The sequence below is a fragment of the Podarcis liolepis genome (assembly GCF_965112155.1).
Source record: "Podarcis liolepis genome assembly, chromosome: 6".
Classification (NCBI taxonomy): Eukaryota; Metazoa; Chordata; class Lepidosauria; order Squamata; family Lacertidae; genus Podarcis; species Podarcis liolepis.
The window spans coordinates 44,741,216-44,762,210 of NC_139559.1; the positions used below are offsets into that span (position 1 = coordinate 44,741,216).

A 20,995-nucleotide genomic window follows, 5' to 3' on the forward strand; every position below is an offset into this window, starting at 1 on the left:
TATGCATCTCAGGTCTACGATTAAAAATGAAATGAAACCTTCCTTTGCAAGCAACTAATTCAATACAATAAGCCTTTCCTAGCAGGACAATTAAATGTGACATTTCTCACAAAATATGCTAGTGATGCAGACACACTCCATCTACAACTGTCTCTTCGCAATGTGATTTCTGTGTCCACACCTGTGATCCATAGCTGGGCTCTGCCTGTTATCATGCAAAGGACTGAGCAAAATTGGTTGCCTAAGCAGAAACAGCTTCATCTCAAGCAAGTACAGAGGGGATCTGTACTTGGCAACCACAGAATGTTAGCACACTTTGGACAGACATCAAGTAAAGGTCCAGCATGCAGTTTAAACAATACTTACGAAGCTGCGTGACAACATTGGCACTCGGACAATTTGCTGTTTTTGATTTTTGATTTGCTGTTTTTGATTTTACCACACTGAAGACCATGAATCTGCACCAATTTGACAGGAGTGGCAAATTGAGCTCAACGGGCGAATTTGTGTTTTCATTTTTCAGGTGCACTTCACTTTTGCCAGTCTGCATACTTTACTTGCGTGCATGTTTGTGTGTGTGTAATTGCTGCAGTCTGTTTATGCATCTGCCTCAGTCTGTATAATCTAGGGCATCTTGAGAGAAATAACTCTCCCTTATATTTATCGTGGCAAGCCACACTGCTGCAGCAACACGCTCCAACAATCCCCTCCACGCCTTCCATCTGTCTTTCCATTTTTCTTGCTGGCACAACCCCAACCCTTTCCTCCCCCTCCATTGAGAAACCATAAAACTTTCTGAAGTTCCCCTCCACCCACCTCAAATCCTCTGCCAAAAACTCACAGTGGGGTTTTCCCTGCTCACATCCCACTGGACAAGACACAAATCGTTCCTGTCACCTTGTTTATAGCCGCAGAGACAAATGTCTGGTCCTGCCACTCTCTGCAAAGAGTAGCAAACATATTTTAGGAAACATAATTCACTAAATGCGGTCTCACAAGAAAGAAAGAGGGGGGTGGGGCGGAAATCTCTCTTGTGGTCCAGGTGCAGGAATGGTAGGCCAGGCTTTAAGAAACCTGTTCAGCCCTTGCTTGGTTCAATCATTGGCTTCGGCAAGTCTCAGTTTAATTTTTGTGTAAAACTGGAATTGTTGTGTTAGAGCTGTTTTGTGGACAAATTATGTAGAGACTATAAATAACATTCAAATGAAACATTTCTGCATAAACTATAGTATTCTCTACACTTCAAGCAAGGGCAAACACAGTCCATAAAATCCATCAAATAAGCAACTCACCATACAAAGATTCTCTGACTAGGGCCACTAAGATGCATTGGGAACAGATCAGTAGTAGAGCACATGTATTAGAAGTAGAAGTTCCAAGGTTTCACCCTTAGTGATTACAATCAAAAGGATCTCAGCAAGATTAGAATACATCTCTGTTCAAGATACTGGGGAGTCACTGTCAATAAGAACAGATTATTCTGGGCTATATGGCCCAATGGTGTGACTCATTATAGACAGCACCATACTGTACATACATATGCTTATGCTGATGATGTGAGATCCAACAAGTGTTTAGATTTGCAGAGTTTATCCTTGCAGTGAACAGACCTGCTTTTGTTTTCCTGTCTTAAAGGATAAGCCACCAGTATAATCCAGACAGAAGCACTGGGATACCAGACACCCAGTAATTTGTGGTACACAAACAGTGAATGACCTGTACTCTGAAAGGCTCTCCATGTCTGTGCTTTCAGATTTTCACAGGTCTATGTTGGTAACTTCACTGCCTGTATGGCCACCCACTGTTAACCTGGTTATGAGCTGATCCCGAACTACATTATTCTACTAATGTCTGCACCATGAAGGCAGGAGCTGCTGGGTCTAAACTGCAGTAATGTGCTGTATCACGTCAGAGACACCACAGTCTAAATTTCATTACTAACAACTTCACGGAGTGGGAGGGAATGTCAAACTGCAATGCATAACAGCAGACACGGCCTCGGTGTTTAGAATGCAAGATCCCAATCAATGGATTGAGCTCAATCTGAGCTATTAGCATCCTGCCTAAAGATTTCCATCCAACATGAGATGCAGGAGAGTTATCTTTGATAAGTAACACAGCAGTTGTCTTACTGTGCCTGTGATCCACCATCACATAGTAAAGTGTCTCATTTCCAACTGAAGCCAGCACCAGTGTCTTCTGAAAGAAACTAAGTATTCATGAATATTACCTTGCACATTAATAGGAACAGTTTTTAGTCATCTTTGAATTTAAAAATGACTTTACCTACCCAATGTGCAAGAACCTCCCTTTGCAAGAACTGTTTTCTAGCTTCTATTCAGCTCTTGGGCTTGCTGATATTCTCCAGGTTCTGTGTTCAGTTGGGAGCTGAATGATTACTGACAAAATTACAGGGAGGACCCTGCTTTGGGTGAAGCAGAAACTACCTGAGCAATGGAGACTTTCTCAAAGCTTACTGTCCATAAATGAAAACCAATCTGAACTGGTCCCTTGGAGGTCAAAGGTCACTAGGCTTCAGCTTAGAACAGAAAGAGGACAGTTATACCTGAGAGAGGTAGAAGGTTTAAAGCTCAAGAAAGAGGTGCCAAAGAGGTCACAAAGAACAGCCAAGTCCCATTCATCCTTATCTGTCACACTGATACCTCCACAGTGGGTGAGTCCATAGAGTGTGTAGCCTTTGTGACACAGGCACTGGAAGCTCCCTGGTGTGTTTACACAGATGTGGTCACAGGTTCTGTCAAAGGAGCATTCATCAATATCTGGGAACAGGAAAAGAGTGTATAAGCCACATTCCACCAAGTAGACAGTACATCCCTGAGGCCTGGATTATTTTACTTCCTCAATAACCAGAGATTTTGAAACTGTACCCATTGCCAGCAGTCTTTTGTCAAAGTCGTTCTAACAGAAGCAAACACACACACGTGTGTGTGTGTGTGTGTGTGTGTACACATGTATATGTATATGTCCAACTGCCATTATTTCCTCTGCAGTCCAGGCTGCATTGTCAGACCTAACCCCCTCAAGTAAAATAAGCACTGAAGTACACATATTCAATATTATTTCATGCACAGCAATTACTCCTTAATACTCTTAACCACAATGTTACACTAAAAATCATGAAGGTTGAAAAAAGGTAAAAGCCCAGCTTCAAATCTCCAGAGCTATGAAACTCACTGGGTGACAACTGGGCCAGTCACACTCCCTTTCTGTCAGCCTAACCTATCTCACAGGGTTGTTGAGGATAAAAGAGAGGGAACCTTGTATGTTGCTCTGAGCTCCTTGGAGGAATGCTGGGATAAAAACTGCCTATCTGCCTGCCTGAATAAAGGGATCTTTCCCCCATCCTTTTAGTACATAATGTTTATGAGTGAAAAAGTGGTTCTAAACCGTGCCAGTGACTACAAATACAGAACTGGGGAGGGGAGGAAAGGTGGAAATCGTTTCTGACTAATTAGGACAGAAGTATCAGCTTGGGAGTGCGTCACAAGATTAGGGCCAACACATTCCTCAACTTTGTATGCAAGGCAAAGGGCTGAATCTCAGGGCTGAAATAAGAACCCCAAATGGAGCAAAAGGGCTGGAAGTGGCAAGTTTTCCACTGCCACTTTCCCAGTGAGATGCTCAGAAGTAACCACAAGCAGAAAATATGCTTTCCCAGTAGAGTCTTTGCTGAGGGAGATGCCAGGGCCACCTATTCTTTTCCTAAAGGGAAGTTCACTGGCGCTGGAAGGCACAGTCTGTTGGCCACAGCCAGCCTACTGGCTTCATGTTTACGTCATTGGCTTCATTTACCTAATTGCCACAAACTCATAAAAAGAAAGCCATGAAGGCAGAACCTGGATGGAGATGAAAGGGGCCATAACCTAAGCATAAAGCAACTCTTCCCGCCTCAACTCCTAACACACGCCCAGCTTCCCTAGGGCCAGGCCTTATGCAGTCAGAATAAAACACCTGCACTACATCACATGTTAGCAGCTGCCTTCCCCAGCCAGAAGGGAGGGGAGAACTTACAGCTGCTGATTTGGAGAAGGAAACAGGCCTTGATGTTGAACCCAGCTGTAGACCCAAGCCAGTTGCCTCTTGAGGCCTGGGTTGTGACCTGGTATCATGTCAGTGAGCGGTGAAGTGTATGAGGGCTAGCTAACACTTTGCATGCCCAAAGTGCTATGTGTCTCCAAGGTATTTGTACAGGAAGAGAAATACTTTCCCTTTTTTATTATTAGTCATGCTGAGGTAAAGCATAGGAAGGGACAATTTCTTTAGCAGAGTGGGATTAAGCACTACTGGGATTTACAGACGATTCAGGAAAACGTCTCTTTTCCATCAGACCTGGCTGTGGTCTTTGAGCTAATTGGATTTAAATGTTTTTAACTGCATTTTTTGTACTGCAATTATTTAATGTTAATACTTCTTATAATGTTGCTTTTAACTGTTTTCTGTAAGGGCCTCTACAGTGAAAAGGCAGCAACTAAACATGAGTCAGTAAAATAGACTAGCCATGTTAATTGCATGGAAGCACAAATTTACCATACATTTCCTATTCAAAAGGGGAAAAAACACAGAAGTGAGAATAAATTCCCATTATCTTGGAAATGGCAGTTTTGAGGACTCGGCTGTTGATCTCCCAAAAATCTACTGCACCTTATTTCTGAATGAGAGTTTGATTTTTTAAAAAAATTACAATGAAATTGATCAAATATCTTAATAAAAGTGCAATGCATGCCTACGCAGAAGCCCTACAGAGTTCAATTAGGCTTGCTCCATGGTGAGTGCACACAGGATTGCAGCCTAAATGTTGGGGTTTTCCTTCCCCCTGAAAGAAAAGATAAAACAGCTTTACAGAAGTAAATTTGTTCAAATTAGAAAATTTGAACAAATCTACTTCTGTAAAGCTGGGCTGGCAGATTTTGGGGAGATTATATATATATATATATAACCAAAATTCTCCTCTTGACACCCCAATTAAACCTACTGGACAGGGGAAGAACCCACAGGGAAACAGTAGAGTGAGGCAGCAGATGCTGGGTTATGGGGCCAGTGGCATCAACTCTCTCCCTTGCCATTCCTTCAAAGACCCTGTTCATTCTACTCTGTTGAAGGACACGTGGTCTGCCTGGTACCCTCAGGTCTGGTGGACGATGCTCATCAGCCCTACTGACTTTCGTCCATTAAAGGAAGGAGCCATCTTGTCCTTTACTTCAGGCAGCAAAATGTCTAGGGCTGGCCAGCCCTACTGACTTTTGTCCATTAAAGGAAGGAGCCATCTTGTCCTTTGCTTCAGGCAGCAAAATGTCTAGGGCTGGCCCCTGGAAAGCAGCCACCAGCTTAAATACCCCCCAGCTATGGATCCTCTCCTGCATGTACTCTGAAGATATGCTGAAGTAACATCTATTTCAGGACAACAGGGTTTTAAACAGCGTGTCCAGGTGAAAAAAGACAGAATTCCTTTATACACAAACTCCTGTTTTACACAACCATTAAACAGGGAACTTCAGCAGGCAAAATTCCCTCTTCTACACTACAAAGTTCATTTTTTTCACCTTTTTGTTTTCAAGGTAAGAAAACCTACATTTATAGTGCTCAGAATGATGAACTAAAATTCATGTTTATGCATTTGCTTGTTTATTTTTAAATCAAGACAGCAATACAAACTTTTACATTATTTTCCCCCAACAAATTATACTGAGTACTAAGAAAGTTAGGAAAGAAGCCTGAGGGAATTAAGGGTGTTAATTAACTGCCATACAGATAAGTTCGTTATATTGCTGCTTAATAAAAAGCTGCCAGGTGTTAATAGGAGTGGAGACTAATTTATACAGTTCCATTCTGCATCAGGTCCCTCTTCCATCTTTGAAGCAGTATTTTAGCATCTTCCCTTTCTACTTGGGTGGGTGCCTGAAAGCATGGCCAGTTAGTTTCTGGCCTGCTCATGCAGTCATGCCTATCTCAGGATCTTCCAAAGAATTTAAACTGTTTTTTACTCTTATGGAGAACAGAACAAATGACTGGCTATCATGTTTCCTTGAAAACTGTCCCATAATTTCTTAGCTCTGGAGCATGTTGTGTGCTTAGGAGAAGGAGCATTCCAATGTTGCAGGCCACAACTGTGAGCAAATCTAGCTCAGTGCCTAAAGCCTTTGAACTCATACAATAGTTGCACCACTCTTTTCAGCAAAGGTCCCAAGATGACTTTACCTTGACAGGTCCTTTCGTTGATCAGCAGCTTATATCCTTTCTTACAACTGCATTCAAAACTCCCCACTGTGTTCCTGCAGATGTGGTCACAGCCGCCATTGTTCAACCTACATTCATCAATATCTACAGTAGGGAGGGGGAAAACACAAGGCAAAACATGCTTAGCTAAGGGAATTAGTTAAGAAACTGTGACAGTTGAATGCATGCCCACTCAACGAAGAAATGGAATTGGTGGGTGGTACTCCTGGGTTCAAAACACAGGTGACGTTAACACGAAGCTAAACCGTGGCTTAGCATGAATGTGTAGGATCTCAGGGAGGGAACTATAGCAGTTTTGCTCCTCCTGGGTCCTTTTAGCTCAGCGTGGCATAACAGCTAAACTAAAATTTGGTCTAGCATGCCATTTGAACCAGAGCTTCTGATTAAGCTCTCTCCTCCTTCCCCCATATGCTGTCATCAAGGTTTGTTCTAGGCCAGTGGTTCCCAATTAGGGGTCCGGGGACCCCTGGGAATCCACGGAATGCACCCATGGGCCCCATCCCTTCCCTTCCCTCCAACTATTTCTTTGTCATTTTTGCATGGCAATACCACATATTTTATGGTCTGTTTTAGTGGTGTGCAATTTTTCAATATACTGTATTGGCCAAAATCAGTTTTGAAATCACATCACGATAACAATTTTGACTTGGCAATATATCACTCCTCGTGTGAGGGAGAACAGAGCAGCTAATTTCAAGGGACCACCAATATCGCACAATGATCTTAGCTGATAACACTGCTGATATGAGCTGCCTTCCCACAGGCTGACAGAGAATGGGGCAGCTGATCACCCTTCACTTCCAGGCACCGTGGCACTACCTTCCCCTGGCACTGAGGTGGAGCAGCTTTTCTCAGTAGCAGAAAAGCAGCAGCAGCCACAATGGACATGCAGCTTTGCTGGCTGCCCCACTGATAGCAGCTTGATGCACCCCCCATCCCCTCCCACTCAACCCTTGTGGTGGAGGGGACTCCGCTTCCTCTCCTCCTTGCACCCATCTAACCTCTGCTCCTTCTGATCTGCTTGGCTTTTGAAAAATAGGGGGTCCTCAGTAATAACCACAAGCCCTGATTTGAACAAACATGCTAAGCCAAACTTTGGCTTAGCTGCGCACTGAGCCAAAAGGAACCAGTTCAAGCAGGGACTTAGATGTGCAATTAAGTTCTGTCTAGAATGTGGCATCCATTGCCATTTTCGGGGTGGGGGAAGCAAAACAGCACCGGAAAGGTGAGAGGGATGAACTTCAAAGGGGGCTATGTGAAGCTGTTTATAATAAGAAGAATGTAGCCCACCATGTAGGTATAGTAAGTAGCCCACCATAACATCTCAAGTGTAGCCACCTTCCTCAGAGGCAGTTGCTCAAAATACATCCTTGTGCACAAGTTCTGTTGCCTAAGTTGATGTTGGTCATGCACACAGTGCGCAGGCTACCCAGAGAATTATTCTGAAGCAGAAGTGTTATGTTAAAGATGAGCAGGAAGCCACCAATTGTTGAGAAGGGACAGCTATATGGCTAAGACAACAACCAATGACTGGACAGTAGTAATGGTGGGCTGCTGCCACTCACAAGATCCTTGGTTGGTTGTGCTGCTGCTGCTTATTGGGAGGTAGAGGGGCAATGCAGCAGTAAGGTCAGTGTAGTGCAAACACACTGGCAGAGTCAATCCGGTGCTCTTGCAAGTGAGTCTGCACTGCACTGACCTCACTGCCACCTCACCCTCTACTTCTTGGTAAGCAGCAATGGTGTGATCAACTGGAGGTTAAGTGAGCAGTACTGCCCCAGCAGGCTGTCTGCTACTGTATCTGGATGAGAAGTTGAGCAGGACAATCTTATGGGAAAGGGAGAATCCAAGATGGAGGAACTGTCATATCCAACACCTTGGTAGGTTTACACCAGCAGAAAAAAAGGTGTGTTACCCCTGATCTGGTGTTTTTCTTCACTTGCCTGCCCCATTGAGCTCGAAAGTAAGTACAGTCCCAGGACTAGCACACTTGACACACCACCACCAACCTGGCAATTCCTGGAATGTGTTGGAGGAATGAGAGACCTTTGAATTGGCTGGATCCAAAGCCTCTTCTGCTGAGTTCCCAACATGCCATTACTATTATGGGAGCACAAACAGCAAAGCAGCAAGGGCGAGTGCGGTTTCTGTGCCCGCAACAGGGAGGCTTGTATGACCAGATCCCCTTAACTGCTCATTGGCCTGCCTCTCCATAGGCAGAGGAAAAGATCTGGTATATCCTATTATCCTTGCAACACCCCCTTAGGATTGTGCCCTAAGTGGAGAGGGGTGGGGAAGTGGCAGTGGCTTAGCCTTATTAGCTCCCTGCCCATGAAGGCTAAGACCAGTCTTAGGTCCAAAATCACAATAATCACTGTCTGGATGCAATGGTTAACTAGCTCTGAGCACTCAAATAATGAACAGGAGGGATTGCAAATAACTATATTGAAAGAGGACATAGTTTTCAAAGAACAGTGAATTTGAAAATAAACGTAGACTAAAAAAAACCCTTTACAATTTGGCTGTTTTGCAAAAATCAACATTTCTCTCTCCCACATCCACCCCCCCCCCTCTCACACACGATTCCCTAAATTCTCAAATAGCTTCTGCTACCTGTTAAGATATATTTTTACTTACAAGCCAGAGAATTTATTGCTAGGAAATGGTCTGTAAAATAGAATGAACCAAGGCTGATGAATCCCAGAAAGAAAGTTCAAGCAAACCTCATCTGAGGCTGCTCCCTTGTGTCTCCCCCATCCCATCAGTTCTAGCAGGAACTATGAAGTTGGAGCTTTTTATTATTATCATTATTGTTGTTGTTGTTGTTATTGTGAGTGAAGTGAACTAGCAGTAAAACAGCTCCAAACTGTAATAAAATCCCAGACACAGGGGATATGGCTCTGGGTTATTATGCTTTCCTGGAACTCTAGCATCTTGGAGGCGGTGAGCTCTGAAAAATAATAATGAAGCAAATGGGGTCTGGAATCAGTAAGGCGGTTAGACAGCTTTCAGCAGAAGGGCTTTCCCCCCCTTTTAACTAAGGTCACGTTCCCTGGAGCTGCCAGAGACAGAACACAGACGCCTTCCATTTGTGGAGTCTCACCTTTTTCTCTGCAAGCCTTTCCAGATGATAAAAAAGCCCGCACGCTTCTCTCACTCGTATTCATGCTAATGCCAATCCAGCAGCAATAGCGTGATACCCTGTCCTCATGTAATTAACCAAGGGGGAGGGAAGCCGTGTGTGTGCACGCATGTACATATTCATCAGTGGGAGATATAGATTTAACTCTGGAAGGCCCAGTCTCCAAAATGCCAACAGTCCATGGATGAACATTGCTGTGATGGGAAGGAGGGCGCGGGGAGAGAGGCAGCATAAGGCCAGGAGAGTTGTATAGTAGGTTGACGTTCAGCTTCAAAAGTAACAAAAAAATAAATTGATCCCCTTTTTAAATGGCACTGGAATCTTGGGGAGTTGTGTTGCTTGGGGCCATGGGCACTATTCAATAAACACTCAGGAGACAGGAATGATATTTCACTCAACACTCCCAGCTGCAAAAAGACACCATAGCTGAGAAGTAGGGTCAGAAACAGAATTTTCTTAGCAAAAAATCAGCAGTTTTGAGTGCTGGGTAAATGTGAAATCCCCACAACAGAAGTGCTACCTTGTGTTGAAAATGTCCCATTCAACAAATAAGTAACAACTGCACTTGCATGTGGTGGCGGATGCAGAGGAAGAGGGGGAAATCTTTTGAGAAAGTCCTCGGGGCTGTAGCTTAGCGGCAAAGAACATGTTTTACATGCAGACGGTTGCAGTTTCAATCCCTTGTATCTCCAAACAGGGCTGAAAAAAACTGGAACTCTGAAAAGTCTGAAACTCTGGAGTTCAAGCACCAGTCAGTGGAGACCAATGGTCTGATGCGATACAAGGCAATTTTCTGTTTCCTATTTCTTTGTCAAGAAATAATGACGCTTGGTAGAGCTGTGAAGAGGGAATGAAGCTAAAACATGGAGGTTTCACTACCTTGGGCTGCTCACCAGACCCATTGCTACACTTGGAAAACCAGGTCAAAGCAATGGCTAAGACAGTTGTCACCAGCAGCCTCTGGTGAAAATGCTGCAATCATCTCTTAGATTTGGATCAACAGTTTTAATTCATATCACAATAAATTTTAAGGACAGAGTTACTATGGAACTCAGTTGATGAGGATACCATTGACGGCTCTGTGGAGGCAACAGCTAAATGAGGTAGTTCATGGAAAGAGGCACTGGGAGACGTCACGTAATTATAGTGCCCCATCTAGGTAGAATTTGACTTTCCAACTTGTAAACTGAAGAAGGAACTCTATGAGGCCCAGTCCTGTTCTGTGGAACGTGTTCTCCCATACACTGGATATACATTTGGCTGCCATTTACCTTTGCATGTTTTTCTATCAGGCTGAAGCATGAATCCCATTGGGCAGCTGCAGTGCACGCCAGTGGCTGCATCATGGCACTTGCTGTCACAGCCTCCATTGTTGACAGCACACGTTTCTGAAAGAAGATAAACCAACAACGGAGAACACTTTTAAAGTATGCGTAAATACTTCAAAACTTCAGCAACAGTTCCTGAAGACTATACGAGTATTGACAGGATAGATATGAAATTTTTATAAAGTTTCTGGGTGATATTCTGTCTTCTTGTTATTATTATTTATTAAATTTGTACACTGTTCTTCATCCAAAGATCCCAGGGCAGTTCACACACAAAAAATACAAAATGGGAATATTGAGGCAAATGATTTCCCATGAACAGTGCTAGACTGAGGTATACAAAATATTCCACTTCTGCTTATGAATGGAAATGAAACATCAAACTTTCAAAAAGAAAAAGAAAGAAAGAAAGAAAACAGAGTGCCCAATATTATCCTGTCAGATAATCTGTTTCACAGAAATTCATTTTGTCAGCCAAAGAAATTGCAAAAAATAGTTCAGGGCACTCCTGTCAGAAAGTGTACATGGCAGAAAAGTTAAAAAGGGAATAATTGGTTTGCCACCCCCACTGCCCATCATTTCTAACAGCCATGTGAGGAAAAGAACAAGCAGACGTGAGGAACTGCCATTTCCATATGCTACTGCTCTCACCAGAAAGCCTGGGCTGCTCTTCCCCACTCAGAACCGACTGAGATGGAGCAGCAGAACCATCTGTTCTGAATGGTGGAGTAAAGAGAAGCCAGTTAGGCTCCAGAAAGCCAAACCACTCCCCATAAGATCAACACATTTCTGCCGCAGACACATCAGGGAAGGTAGGGAAACCAGGCTATTTCTCAAGGGTCCAACAAGGCCTGTTTTTAGACCCATCTGCTTCGATGTCAGTTAGTTGATATGAGAACCTGGTAACATAAGTTTGCTTGATTTCATCTTCCTTCCCCACCCTGTTTTCTTTTTATGTTGTAACTTTTTGGATTGTAGTAATTGGTAGCTACTGTTTATATATACGTATCAATATTGATATGTATGCCACTCTGGGAGCCTTTCTGGCTGAAGAGTGGGATACAAATGCTATGAATGAATAAATACACACATACATACCAGCAGCAGACAGCATGGTGGGACTCTGCTTCTCACCTGACTTCTGGTCAGTTGTGTGGCTGGCAGTACACAGAAGGTGGAGAGGGAGGTGGTGAAGAGATTAGCACAGTGCAAACACACCAGCAGGAACATGGACTGGCTCTGCTAGTGCATTTGCACTATGCCAAACTCTTCACCACTTCTCCCTCTTCCTCCCCACAAGCAGATGTTATGTGACCAATCTGAAGTTAGGTGACTGGGGCCACCCTACTATGCCACCCACTGCTGTTACATACATAATCTGCCTTTGCGTACATGAACAATAGCAGCATTGGCTGGGCTTTTACTTTAATTGAATTATTCTAACCAACTCAGATGCTTGCTACTCAGGACGGGGAAGTACTTAACACACATCATTTACATCTTGACAAAATGTGCTTGCAAATCAATCTTCATTTGTTGTTCTTGCCACAAAGTACATTGCATAGAAATGGTGTAGCTTGTTAATGAAGATTCATATTTGAAAATATTAGTGACTACAGTATGTGTCTTGGGCTCTAAGGAATGTAATCTGTTTTGGGTATTAGTGAGCAAAGAAATTGGAATGCTTTCCATCTAAAAGTGACCCATGCCTATGAAACTAAAATACTATAAACATACTTACTCAGTTTATGTAATGTAACCCATCAAAGCAAATGTTGTACTTTAACTCTTGTAGTTTCAGGGCTGGGCCAAAGCAAAGCAAGTCACTGAAGATTTTATTTCCTCTTAAATATACTTTGTGAAAAGCATCCATGAAGTCTAGGCTTTTGGTATGCAAAAGGGCCAGTTATGGTTTGTTATGAGGCCGATAGAAAAGGCAAACAATATGTTCCAAAGGCAGCAAGAGTTCATGTTCAGGGTACCAGTGGTTACATAAGACTTTATTTTAGGGCAACACGTAATCTCTTATTCCAGAACAAGGAAGTTCAGAACAGAACGTTGTGGGTGGCCCTCATTAAGAACACTCCAGTTTCATAGAAAAGCTCCTACGTGTCCCTCTTAACATATTTAACCAGCAATTTGCTTACATACTGAAGTGAAAAAATCATAGTCTCCGTACAATTATTAGGTAATGTCACAACTATTGATAAGGTGTGTAGTTATGGAGGGCTGGTAGCTAAGACAATAGCATTTTTCTTACAATATGATAACTAGACTATTATATAATGGTCTGAGCTGATCTTCCAACTAGGAAGAAAGGTGTGTTGAATTCTGATCATACTTTTTGAACACACATCCCCTCGCCACTTTGCCCAAACTGGGCACCTCTTTGCACTAGCACTTTATATCAGTTTCATTTACAATTTCTACAACCCTACACATTTTAGGGTGCAATCTACCTCAATTATATTTAATGGGAGCTTTAGGAGAAATGCGTCACACATTTCATTTGCACCAGTATTTTGCTAGGCACTCTGCAGGGCATAAAAGTGAAGCAACTTGCTAATTACATTTCTCCCTAAACATTCCATCACTGAAGCTGCCTCTCTCTCCCTGTCACCCTGTGACAACTCCTCCTTTCCACTCCAAGCTTACGTAGTCTAGGCGGCTTGATCTTAATAAAACAAAGAAAACAAGCAAGCCCCAAAATTTACTAATCAGCGTTTTAACGGATTATATTAGTTGCACATTCTGTTATCCAGAGTAGCCAATCTGGTGCCCTTCTAATGGCCTGGACTACAGCCCCTGTTAGCTCCAGCCAACATGGCCAGTGGTCAGAGCAGGTGAAAGTTGGAGTCTGCAATATCTGAGGGTGCCACATTGGCTTTTCTGCTGCACCCTGTAGGACAATTTTGGGGGGACACACCTCAGCACCATTAGTGCACAGTAAACTTGGTTTTTCTCTGCATGTACAAATCCACAAATACGATTCCGAGACTGATTAATTCCACTAATACAGCACACATTGATCAGTCATTTGGTTTCAGACTAAGCAATGTAGGTGGTTACATTCCCACTGCAATTGTGCACCTATTATAACATGCAACCTGAAATATTCAGACCAGACTGGCATAATATTTATCATTATCATCACTGTCATGATCGTCATCTTCTCTCTTTCCAAACAGCCTAACATTTTATTCTTTAAATTTATATCCCACTCTTAGATTTACATCTATTTGCCATCTTAAACTTTGGACGGGGTGTACCCTTAGCTGATTATATCAATAGCAGACCCACAGTAACCATTATCATATGAGGCAGATCCACAAGCACCAATGCACATATGGAACATTTTTTGTGTAAGAACGCAGTGGCCTTAAAGCAGACAGAATTTTAAAAGGTCATCAACATCCTGCGGTGCTCAGAACTTGGGGAAAATAAGATCTTTTCTGGGCCACTGAGCCATAAGCACTAATGAGGTGTTTAACTATATTCTCGTATGCCAAGTTAGTATGTAGCTATTACATAATTAGCTATGCAATGACTGCTATACAATTAAGCTGTTAAAATGTTTAGACATTTTTAAACCCATCAACAATGAATTTTTATTTTGCATTTTATTGTCCTAGCATAGTTTTACATGATCCTTCTGTAAATCTTTACAGTCTGTATTGAATTTAATCGCCTTGAGGCATTTTGTATTATTTGCATATGTCATTTGTTCATATTAATGAATATCTTATGCAGCACATTAAGAAACAGCAAATCACACTGTTAACCTCTCTCTATTAGGAAACGGACTAATAAGCCATATAGGAAAAGAAAATGTTGCAAATCAATAGAGACAGGCAACATGGCTCATGGAGAGAGGAAACATGATAAATCAAATGTATGATGAAATGGACTGTTATTTACAAAAGCGTACACATCACAGTGACCAGTTAGCCTTTAAGATACAACAGCATTTTTCAATCTTCATGCTGTTACTGTGGCCAATGTTGCGCCCTCCAAATATTGTTGGACTATTAACTCCGTCCAGCCCCAACCAGCACAGCCAATTGTCAAGAGATGTTGGGAGGTGCAGTCCAATAACATCTGGAAGGCACCATAGTGGAGGACACCAATTTACTGTACTTTCTCTTCCAAAATTAAGAGACAGCAGAATGTCTGATATTTTCTATTCATCTTGAGTGACTATGGGGAACATGGCTCTCCAGATCTAAGAGAATCAACATGATCCACAAAACCACAAAGAGCATGCACACATGCATGTGGGAAAAGCAAGACTACCTTGCTTCTGGAGCACTACGCAGCAGATACACCAGGCTATAGCACAACTGGCTAACAAACAGAAAAGTTCCATACGTGTTAAAGTCAGCATCCCAGACATCTCTTGTCTTTGTTTTGTGAGATCCTGCCAAATCAGTAATTACAGTTCTTAATGAAGTAGAAGACCTATGTCTTGGTTGCACCACTTCAGAGGCTGTAGGTGGGAGCTCACATAGTAAAATGCTGCCCCACAGAGGGGGAAACATAGAAAATACTTCTACATATTAAAATCTAGTGTGTCAAGGAAAAGTCTAGGTTGTAATCCTTCTCCCTGAAACCTTGAATTGTCTTTGGTTTTTTTGTGGTATAGAGGAGCATCATGTAACTTCTTCCTGAAGTAAGAATCAATTCTAATTTTAATCAGGATCTTCAGGGGCAGCATCCCTTTCCAGTGTTTAGTATTTCTCTTGCACAGGAACTGAATGACAAAGGATCTCCAGAGGGCTAAGGCTGTAAACCTTTTGCCAATGTTAAGATCAGGTGAAGAGTGCTGACTGCCATCAGTATACAGAAAGAAGAGCTTGAAGAAGAGTTTGGATTTGATATCCCGCTTTATCACTACCTGAAGGAGTCTCAAAGCGGCTAACATTCTCCTTTCCCTTCCTCCCCCACAACAAACACTCTGTGAGGTGAGTGGGGCTGAGAGACTTCAAAGAAGTGTGACTAGCCCAAGGTCACCCAGCAGCTGCATGTGGAGGAGCGGAGACGTGAACCCGGTTCACCAGATTACGAGTCTACCGCTCTTAACCACTACACCACACTGGCTCTTTCACTAAGAAGTAATGCCTTCCAGGATGGAACATGGGAGTTGTTTAACATGAGTCAACCAGACATCTCCAAGCTGAAAACAAATGTTTCTATAGTCGGAGCAGAACTGTTGAGCAAAACATGTGAGCTGCCAAGACAAGGCAACATTTGCCAAAGATGAGTGTACAACAGCCAGGGCCAGCCTTACTCCGAAGTACCACAAAGCCGACACTTGGTCTGCAATCTCCAGTCCAGAGTACAGGTGTGGGGTAATGTTGACTTTAGTTATGGTGCAAAAATGTTTGATGGATATTTGATGTGTGTAATGAAGCCCCAAACAGTGGGAAGCAATTTTGTTCAGCTGAGCAGCAAGGTGGGAGGAAGGAGGAAGAAAAAGGGGGAAAATTCACCCTTTCCTCATCAGCTATTTCCCCCCTCAAAATTGTAAGTAGCCTCCCTAGCATCACCCACCAAATTGTTTCAGAAGCATTATTACATTCAAAGCATATTCCCCACAAGCATATTCAGCATGTCGGTGGGCTGCTATATTGTTACTATTATGACAAACAAACAAAAGCATATTCCCCATAGAGGAAATGCAGTCTTTGGTTTGATTTAAATAGACAGTGGGTGGTCCAAGTACAATACTGGGGGATGGTTGGGGAGTAATCAAGTTTTAGCATTCTTATGATGCAAAAAAAAAGACAGACAGACAGACAGGAAAAGAAAGAAAGCTTATTACTAGTGCTGTGAAAAATGTGAAGATGATTCCAGGACCCTACAAAAATTATCACTTAGTAATAGGAATCCTTCATTTCAAGCATGGGACAAGCAAAACAACTGAGAATTACTCCAGTTTGAGACACAGACTGCACATATCTGGTGCAAATCATCTAGCATCAAGGAGTGATGAAATAGTATCAAAAAATGATCTTCTGGAAGAGGCCTTGGAAGACTATGTAGCATATTAAGTTTGTAAAAATAGTGGTTGTCTACCACCAATTATGGCACTAACCCATTTGAAAGAGTTTCGCCTTATTGTGTGTGTGGTGGTAACCTTAAGTCTCTGCAGATATTGTCTTGATCATTGGTAAGAGACAAAATGACCTTCCTTTTTCCCTTCATCCATTCTGCTTCATCAGTGCTTATCTCCTACCTCAACTCTACCATTACAAAATAAGGCAGCTTAGAAAAGGGCAGATCCCCATCCTTCTCACAGTCACATAGCCTTTCATCTCATGTGAATCCTCATGGAAGAAGTGAGTAATGATGCACTCAGCTCAGCCTTATGCTTTGGTCTATACTTCAGAGCTGCATAAAACAATGTGAATCAGAGCTAACCCAGCATTATCAAGTCAAAAGTGGCAAGTAGGGACTAGCTGGTGACATCCACAGAATGTAGGCATGGTTTTTCAAAGTTTCCTGTTGTGTCCTTAGGTTTAATATGGATGCAATGCTCATAGTTGCTACCGTAATCAAAGTACAATCCTCCATCTTTATCCAGGTCTGTTAGCATGCTATTTCAAGTTACAAATCTTTCATTGGGTAGTAGAACAGAAGCCAATACTTGCTGTAATATATGGCGGCAATAAGAAAGGTAACTCAAAAACAAGTTTCCCAAATGCAGGCTCCACATTTGGCTCTGCCATAGAATCTTAACACCGTTTTGGGGCAAGTCATTGAATCCTTGTTGCCTTTGTGTTTCCATTGATGTAATTATGCTATCCTTGAACACATTCATGGCACATTAAAGACTGCTGTAGATTTTGCATACGTAAGCGATGAAAGTCAGCTAAGTACCTAACAGAGACAGACAAGCTTCTGGAAACTGCTTTAGCGATTACACAATACAGAAGCAAATAACAGAACACACACTGCCCCTTACCCCTAAAAGCGGATGGCTATATTTTCTAGCAAAAGAACAGTCCATTAGCCCAAGCAAAGCAAGCAGCCATCTGAAGCCCCACATTGCATAAAAGTTCTGTTATTTGTGGGATAATTCTGTTGCCATGCATGTCTTTTTCTCCACTATCTGTGTAGCTCCAGGCCTGCACGCTCTTCCCTGATAGCTGGGGACCATGCAGATTACAAAGGCTAAAAAGAGATTTAGAAATAGCAGAGATGGGGCAGGTTAGATAGTTAGTAAGCACCAGTGCCCCTTTGAGTGGCCCTTCTGCCCTACTCTCTAGGGTGCAAAGTGAGGCATGCAGTTAGTACAACAGCTCAGGCCCCTGTGCCCAGTTATTATATTCAAAAATACAAAATGCAGCTATAGTTAAAACTCCTCATAGAGATAGAGAACAAAAATATTTACCATTAGAAAACGTCTGGGGGGTAACGTGCTGCTGGAGGTGCCTCTCCCCTGTTTAATATTATAAAAAAGTGGTTTAGAAACAGTATCTAGCAAGGAGCTTGGCTTTAAAAAATGTAAATATTCCCAAAGCACAGATGAGTCACAAAATTTCAGTGATTCCCCTCCCCTTTCCCCCCACAAATCTGGCTGAAAGAAACTACCCAATCACTTGGCCAATGGATCAATTTCATAATGGTTTCCTTCCTGTTCACCAATCATCATACACCCCCGCTTGTCTACTACCATATATCAGGCTGTGCTAGAATACTAACTAGTGGGTTTTTCCAGAGCATAGGCTGAGAATAAAAAGGCAGACAAAAGAGAGAGAGAAAACTGAACTCTATTACTATATTAAACTAGTTTCTCAAGCCAGATGTAGAAGCAGCTTTGAAAGAGCTCTTGTTTATCACAGAGGAGGAGAACTACATTTGGGCAGTAAGGCAGCATGCATGTAAAGAAAACCTGACTGTTCAAAACAGCAAAGACAGAACCTCAGCTAATACAGAACAAGCCACCCATCAGCTTCTGTTTTAAGAGGTAGTCTGGAACCCAAGATCTGCTTATCTGTCATGTTTCATCTGCAAACTTAGGTGTAGGTCTCTGCTGATGCTAGTTAATCAGCTGAGCTATTCCAGCAGAAGATAAATGAATGACAACAATTTTATCCTATGATGATCCTTCAACAGTAGGTCCCACTGCATTCAAATAGTTGTATCCAAAGTAGCACTAAGCAGAGGTGGATTTAGGGGTCCAAATGCCTGAGGGGTACTGCAATTATCCCCCACATGCCCCCTAAATCTGTTATGCCCCCCAAGCAGATTTTAGGAGGGAACACGGCAGCTGGGGGAGTCCTACTGCAGAAGCAGAAATCCTTGCACTGTCAGGATACATAAGCTGGATGCTGCCAAATTATTCTTACTCCCAAGTAAGTGTGCAAAGGATTACAACTTATTTCACATCAAGGGATATAAATTCAAAACAGTCCTGCTCTAAGCAACCTCTCATATTTTGGCTATAAATGCCTTTCCTTACGTCATCTTAACCAGAGTTTGACATGGGACTCTTCAGATAACAGCATCTGAAGAATTGGCTGTGCGTAACTCATGGCTAGAGATGCATAAAAGGTACCACACTTTTCTATTTCCTAGGGAAGTTGCTCTACAGTTCTATGATTCTATGATTCTATGATTCTAAGTCTGCTTCCAGTGCTTTACTGAACATGCGTCTTCTCTAAGGAACATATGTTTTAGATACCTGGGCTGATGCCTGGGAACGATTGTGGACAACTAGGCCATGATCTACAGTGCATAATGAACTATACACATGCAAAGGCTTCCTCAAGGTTTTCCATGCATTATTTGCCAGTGCTGAATTGTGCAATGCTTTTTTAAGCGTCACCATATCAAAAGTGGTTTGCTGATCTGGGGCCAAGAGTGGCTTTTAAAAAAAGAAAAAAAAGATGCTATGTAATTCAGCCACACTTTCATGTTGGAATAGCAACCAAATGGCCTCAAAAAGAGTGGCAAACCAAAATCCTGTTTCTGAAAGAAACCAATTGAAACTGAAGAGCAGCAGTATGCTCAGTGGAAGAAGCAAAGGTTCAAAGCATATTGAAGTCACCCGAGATGAACATATGCCATTAAGGATTATTTGGAACAGATACAGTGGTACCTCAGGTTAAGTACTTAATTTGTTCTGGAGGTCCGTTCTTAACCTGAAACTGTTCTTAACCTGAAGCACCACTTTAGCTAATGGGGCCTCCCGCTGCAGCTGTGCCACCACTGCACAATTTCTGTTCTCATCCTGAAGCAAAGTTCTTAACCCGAGGTACTATTGCTGGGTTAGTGGAGTCTGTAACCTGAAGTGTATGTAACCTGAAGCATATGTAACCCAAGGTACCACTGTACTGAGCTGCACAAGGCCTTTTGGGCTAAAGGAATAGGGAATACTAAGAGATAAGGATCAACTTATCCCAGCCTGGAGCTATGGCCTATTTTGGATTCACTGAACCCTCCTAAGAAATGAACTTGTGCAAACCTCCAGTTCCTCCTTTAAAGGGACATGAATATGTGAAGTTTGCCGCAGCACTGGGAGGACGACTTTATGAAACCATCTGCTATTCCTGGGACATCACAAGGCTGACCCATATTAACGCCTTGCACTTACAAACAACACAAAGAAACAGCTAATTGGACAAACCTAACCCAAAGCGCAACAAGCTGGCAGCACAAGAGAGCATGCGACCGGGCAGCATACACCAAGCATGTGGAATAAGTTATCCCAAAGGGAGCAAGAGAGAGTCATAGCGTCTGAATGCTGGCTTGTTAGACCTAATGAGTACCAAATCCCAGAGTCAAGAGTGTGGAGAAAAGACAGATGCACCCTGAAAATGAGAAAGAATAAATGGGCAGGAATAGTTCATTCCCCATTGCTCCTGATCAAGTGGAGCCCACACTTTTCAGCATATCTTGCTACAAATAATATCTCCGTATCTTGTGCTTGACAAGCAGAGCTTTTGTGAACAGGCCTCATCAAGCAGATTGTGAAGGATCAGCCTTCCCCTTCATGCAAAGCATTTGGTTGAATGTGTGCCTACATGGGGGTGGGGGCGGCGGAAGGAGATGTTCTCTTTTCCTCTACAGCAGAGAGAAGGTGTTGTTTTCTTCATAGCTACTCCCCAAGAATGCAATCGTTTTTCAGTTTTATGGATGTATAGCAAATATTTTTTTAAAAAAAACTTTTATTTTGCTCCTGCACCTTCCACTTGCATTCTTGCCAGTACTTTCACACCGACATATTTTAAAAAAATATTTGAATACCAAGCTTACCAAGCATGTG

The 20,995-nt window shown here is 42.5% G+C and overlaps 1 protein-coding gene across 7 annotated transcripts in view; it reads right to left on the minus strand.

Annotated features, from left to right (window-relative positions):
* SCUBE3 (signal peptide, CUB domain and EGF like domain containing 3) overlaps positions 1-20,995 on the minus strand; it is a 109,116-nt gene that overhangs the window by 20,587 nt on the left and 67,534 nt on the right. For 4 of the 7 annotated variants that reach the window (XM_083509175.1, XM_083509176.1, XM_083509179.1 and 1 more), the window contains 4 exons: positions 18,119-18,166; positions 10,669-10,785; positions 6,217-6,339; positions 2,664-2,780 (listed from right to left, as the gene is read on the minus strand). In XM_083509175.1, the coding sequence (XP_083365301.1) occupies positions 2,664-2,780; positions 6,217-6,339; positions 10,669-10,785; positions 18,119-18,166 (405 nt within the window). The remainder of the gene's footprint in view (positions 1-2,663; positions 2,781-6,216; positions 6,340-10,668; positions 10,786-18,118; positions 18,167-20,995) is intronic. The other 3 variants (XM_083509180.1, XM_083509178.1, XM_083509177.1) reach the window with 1 other exon arrangement.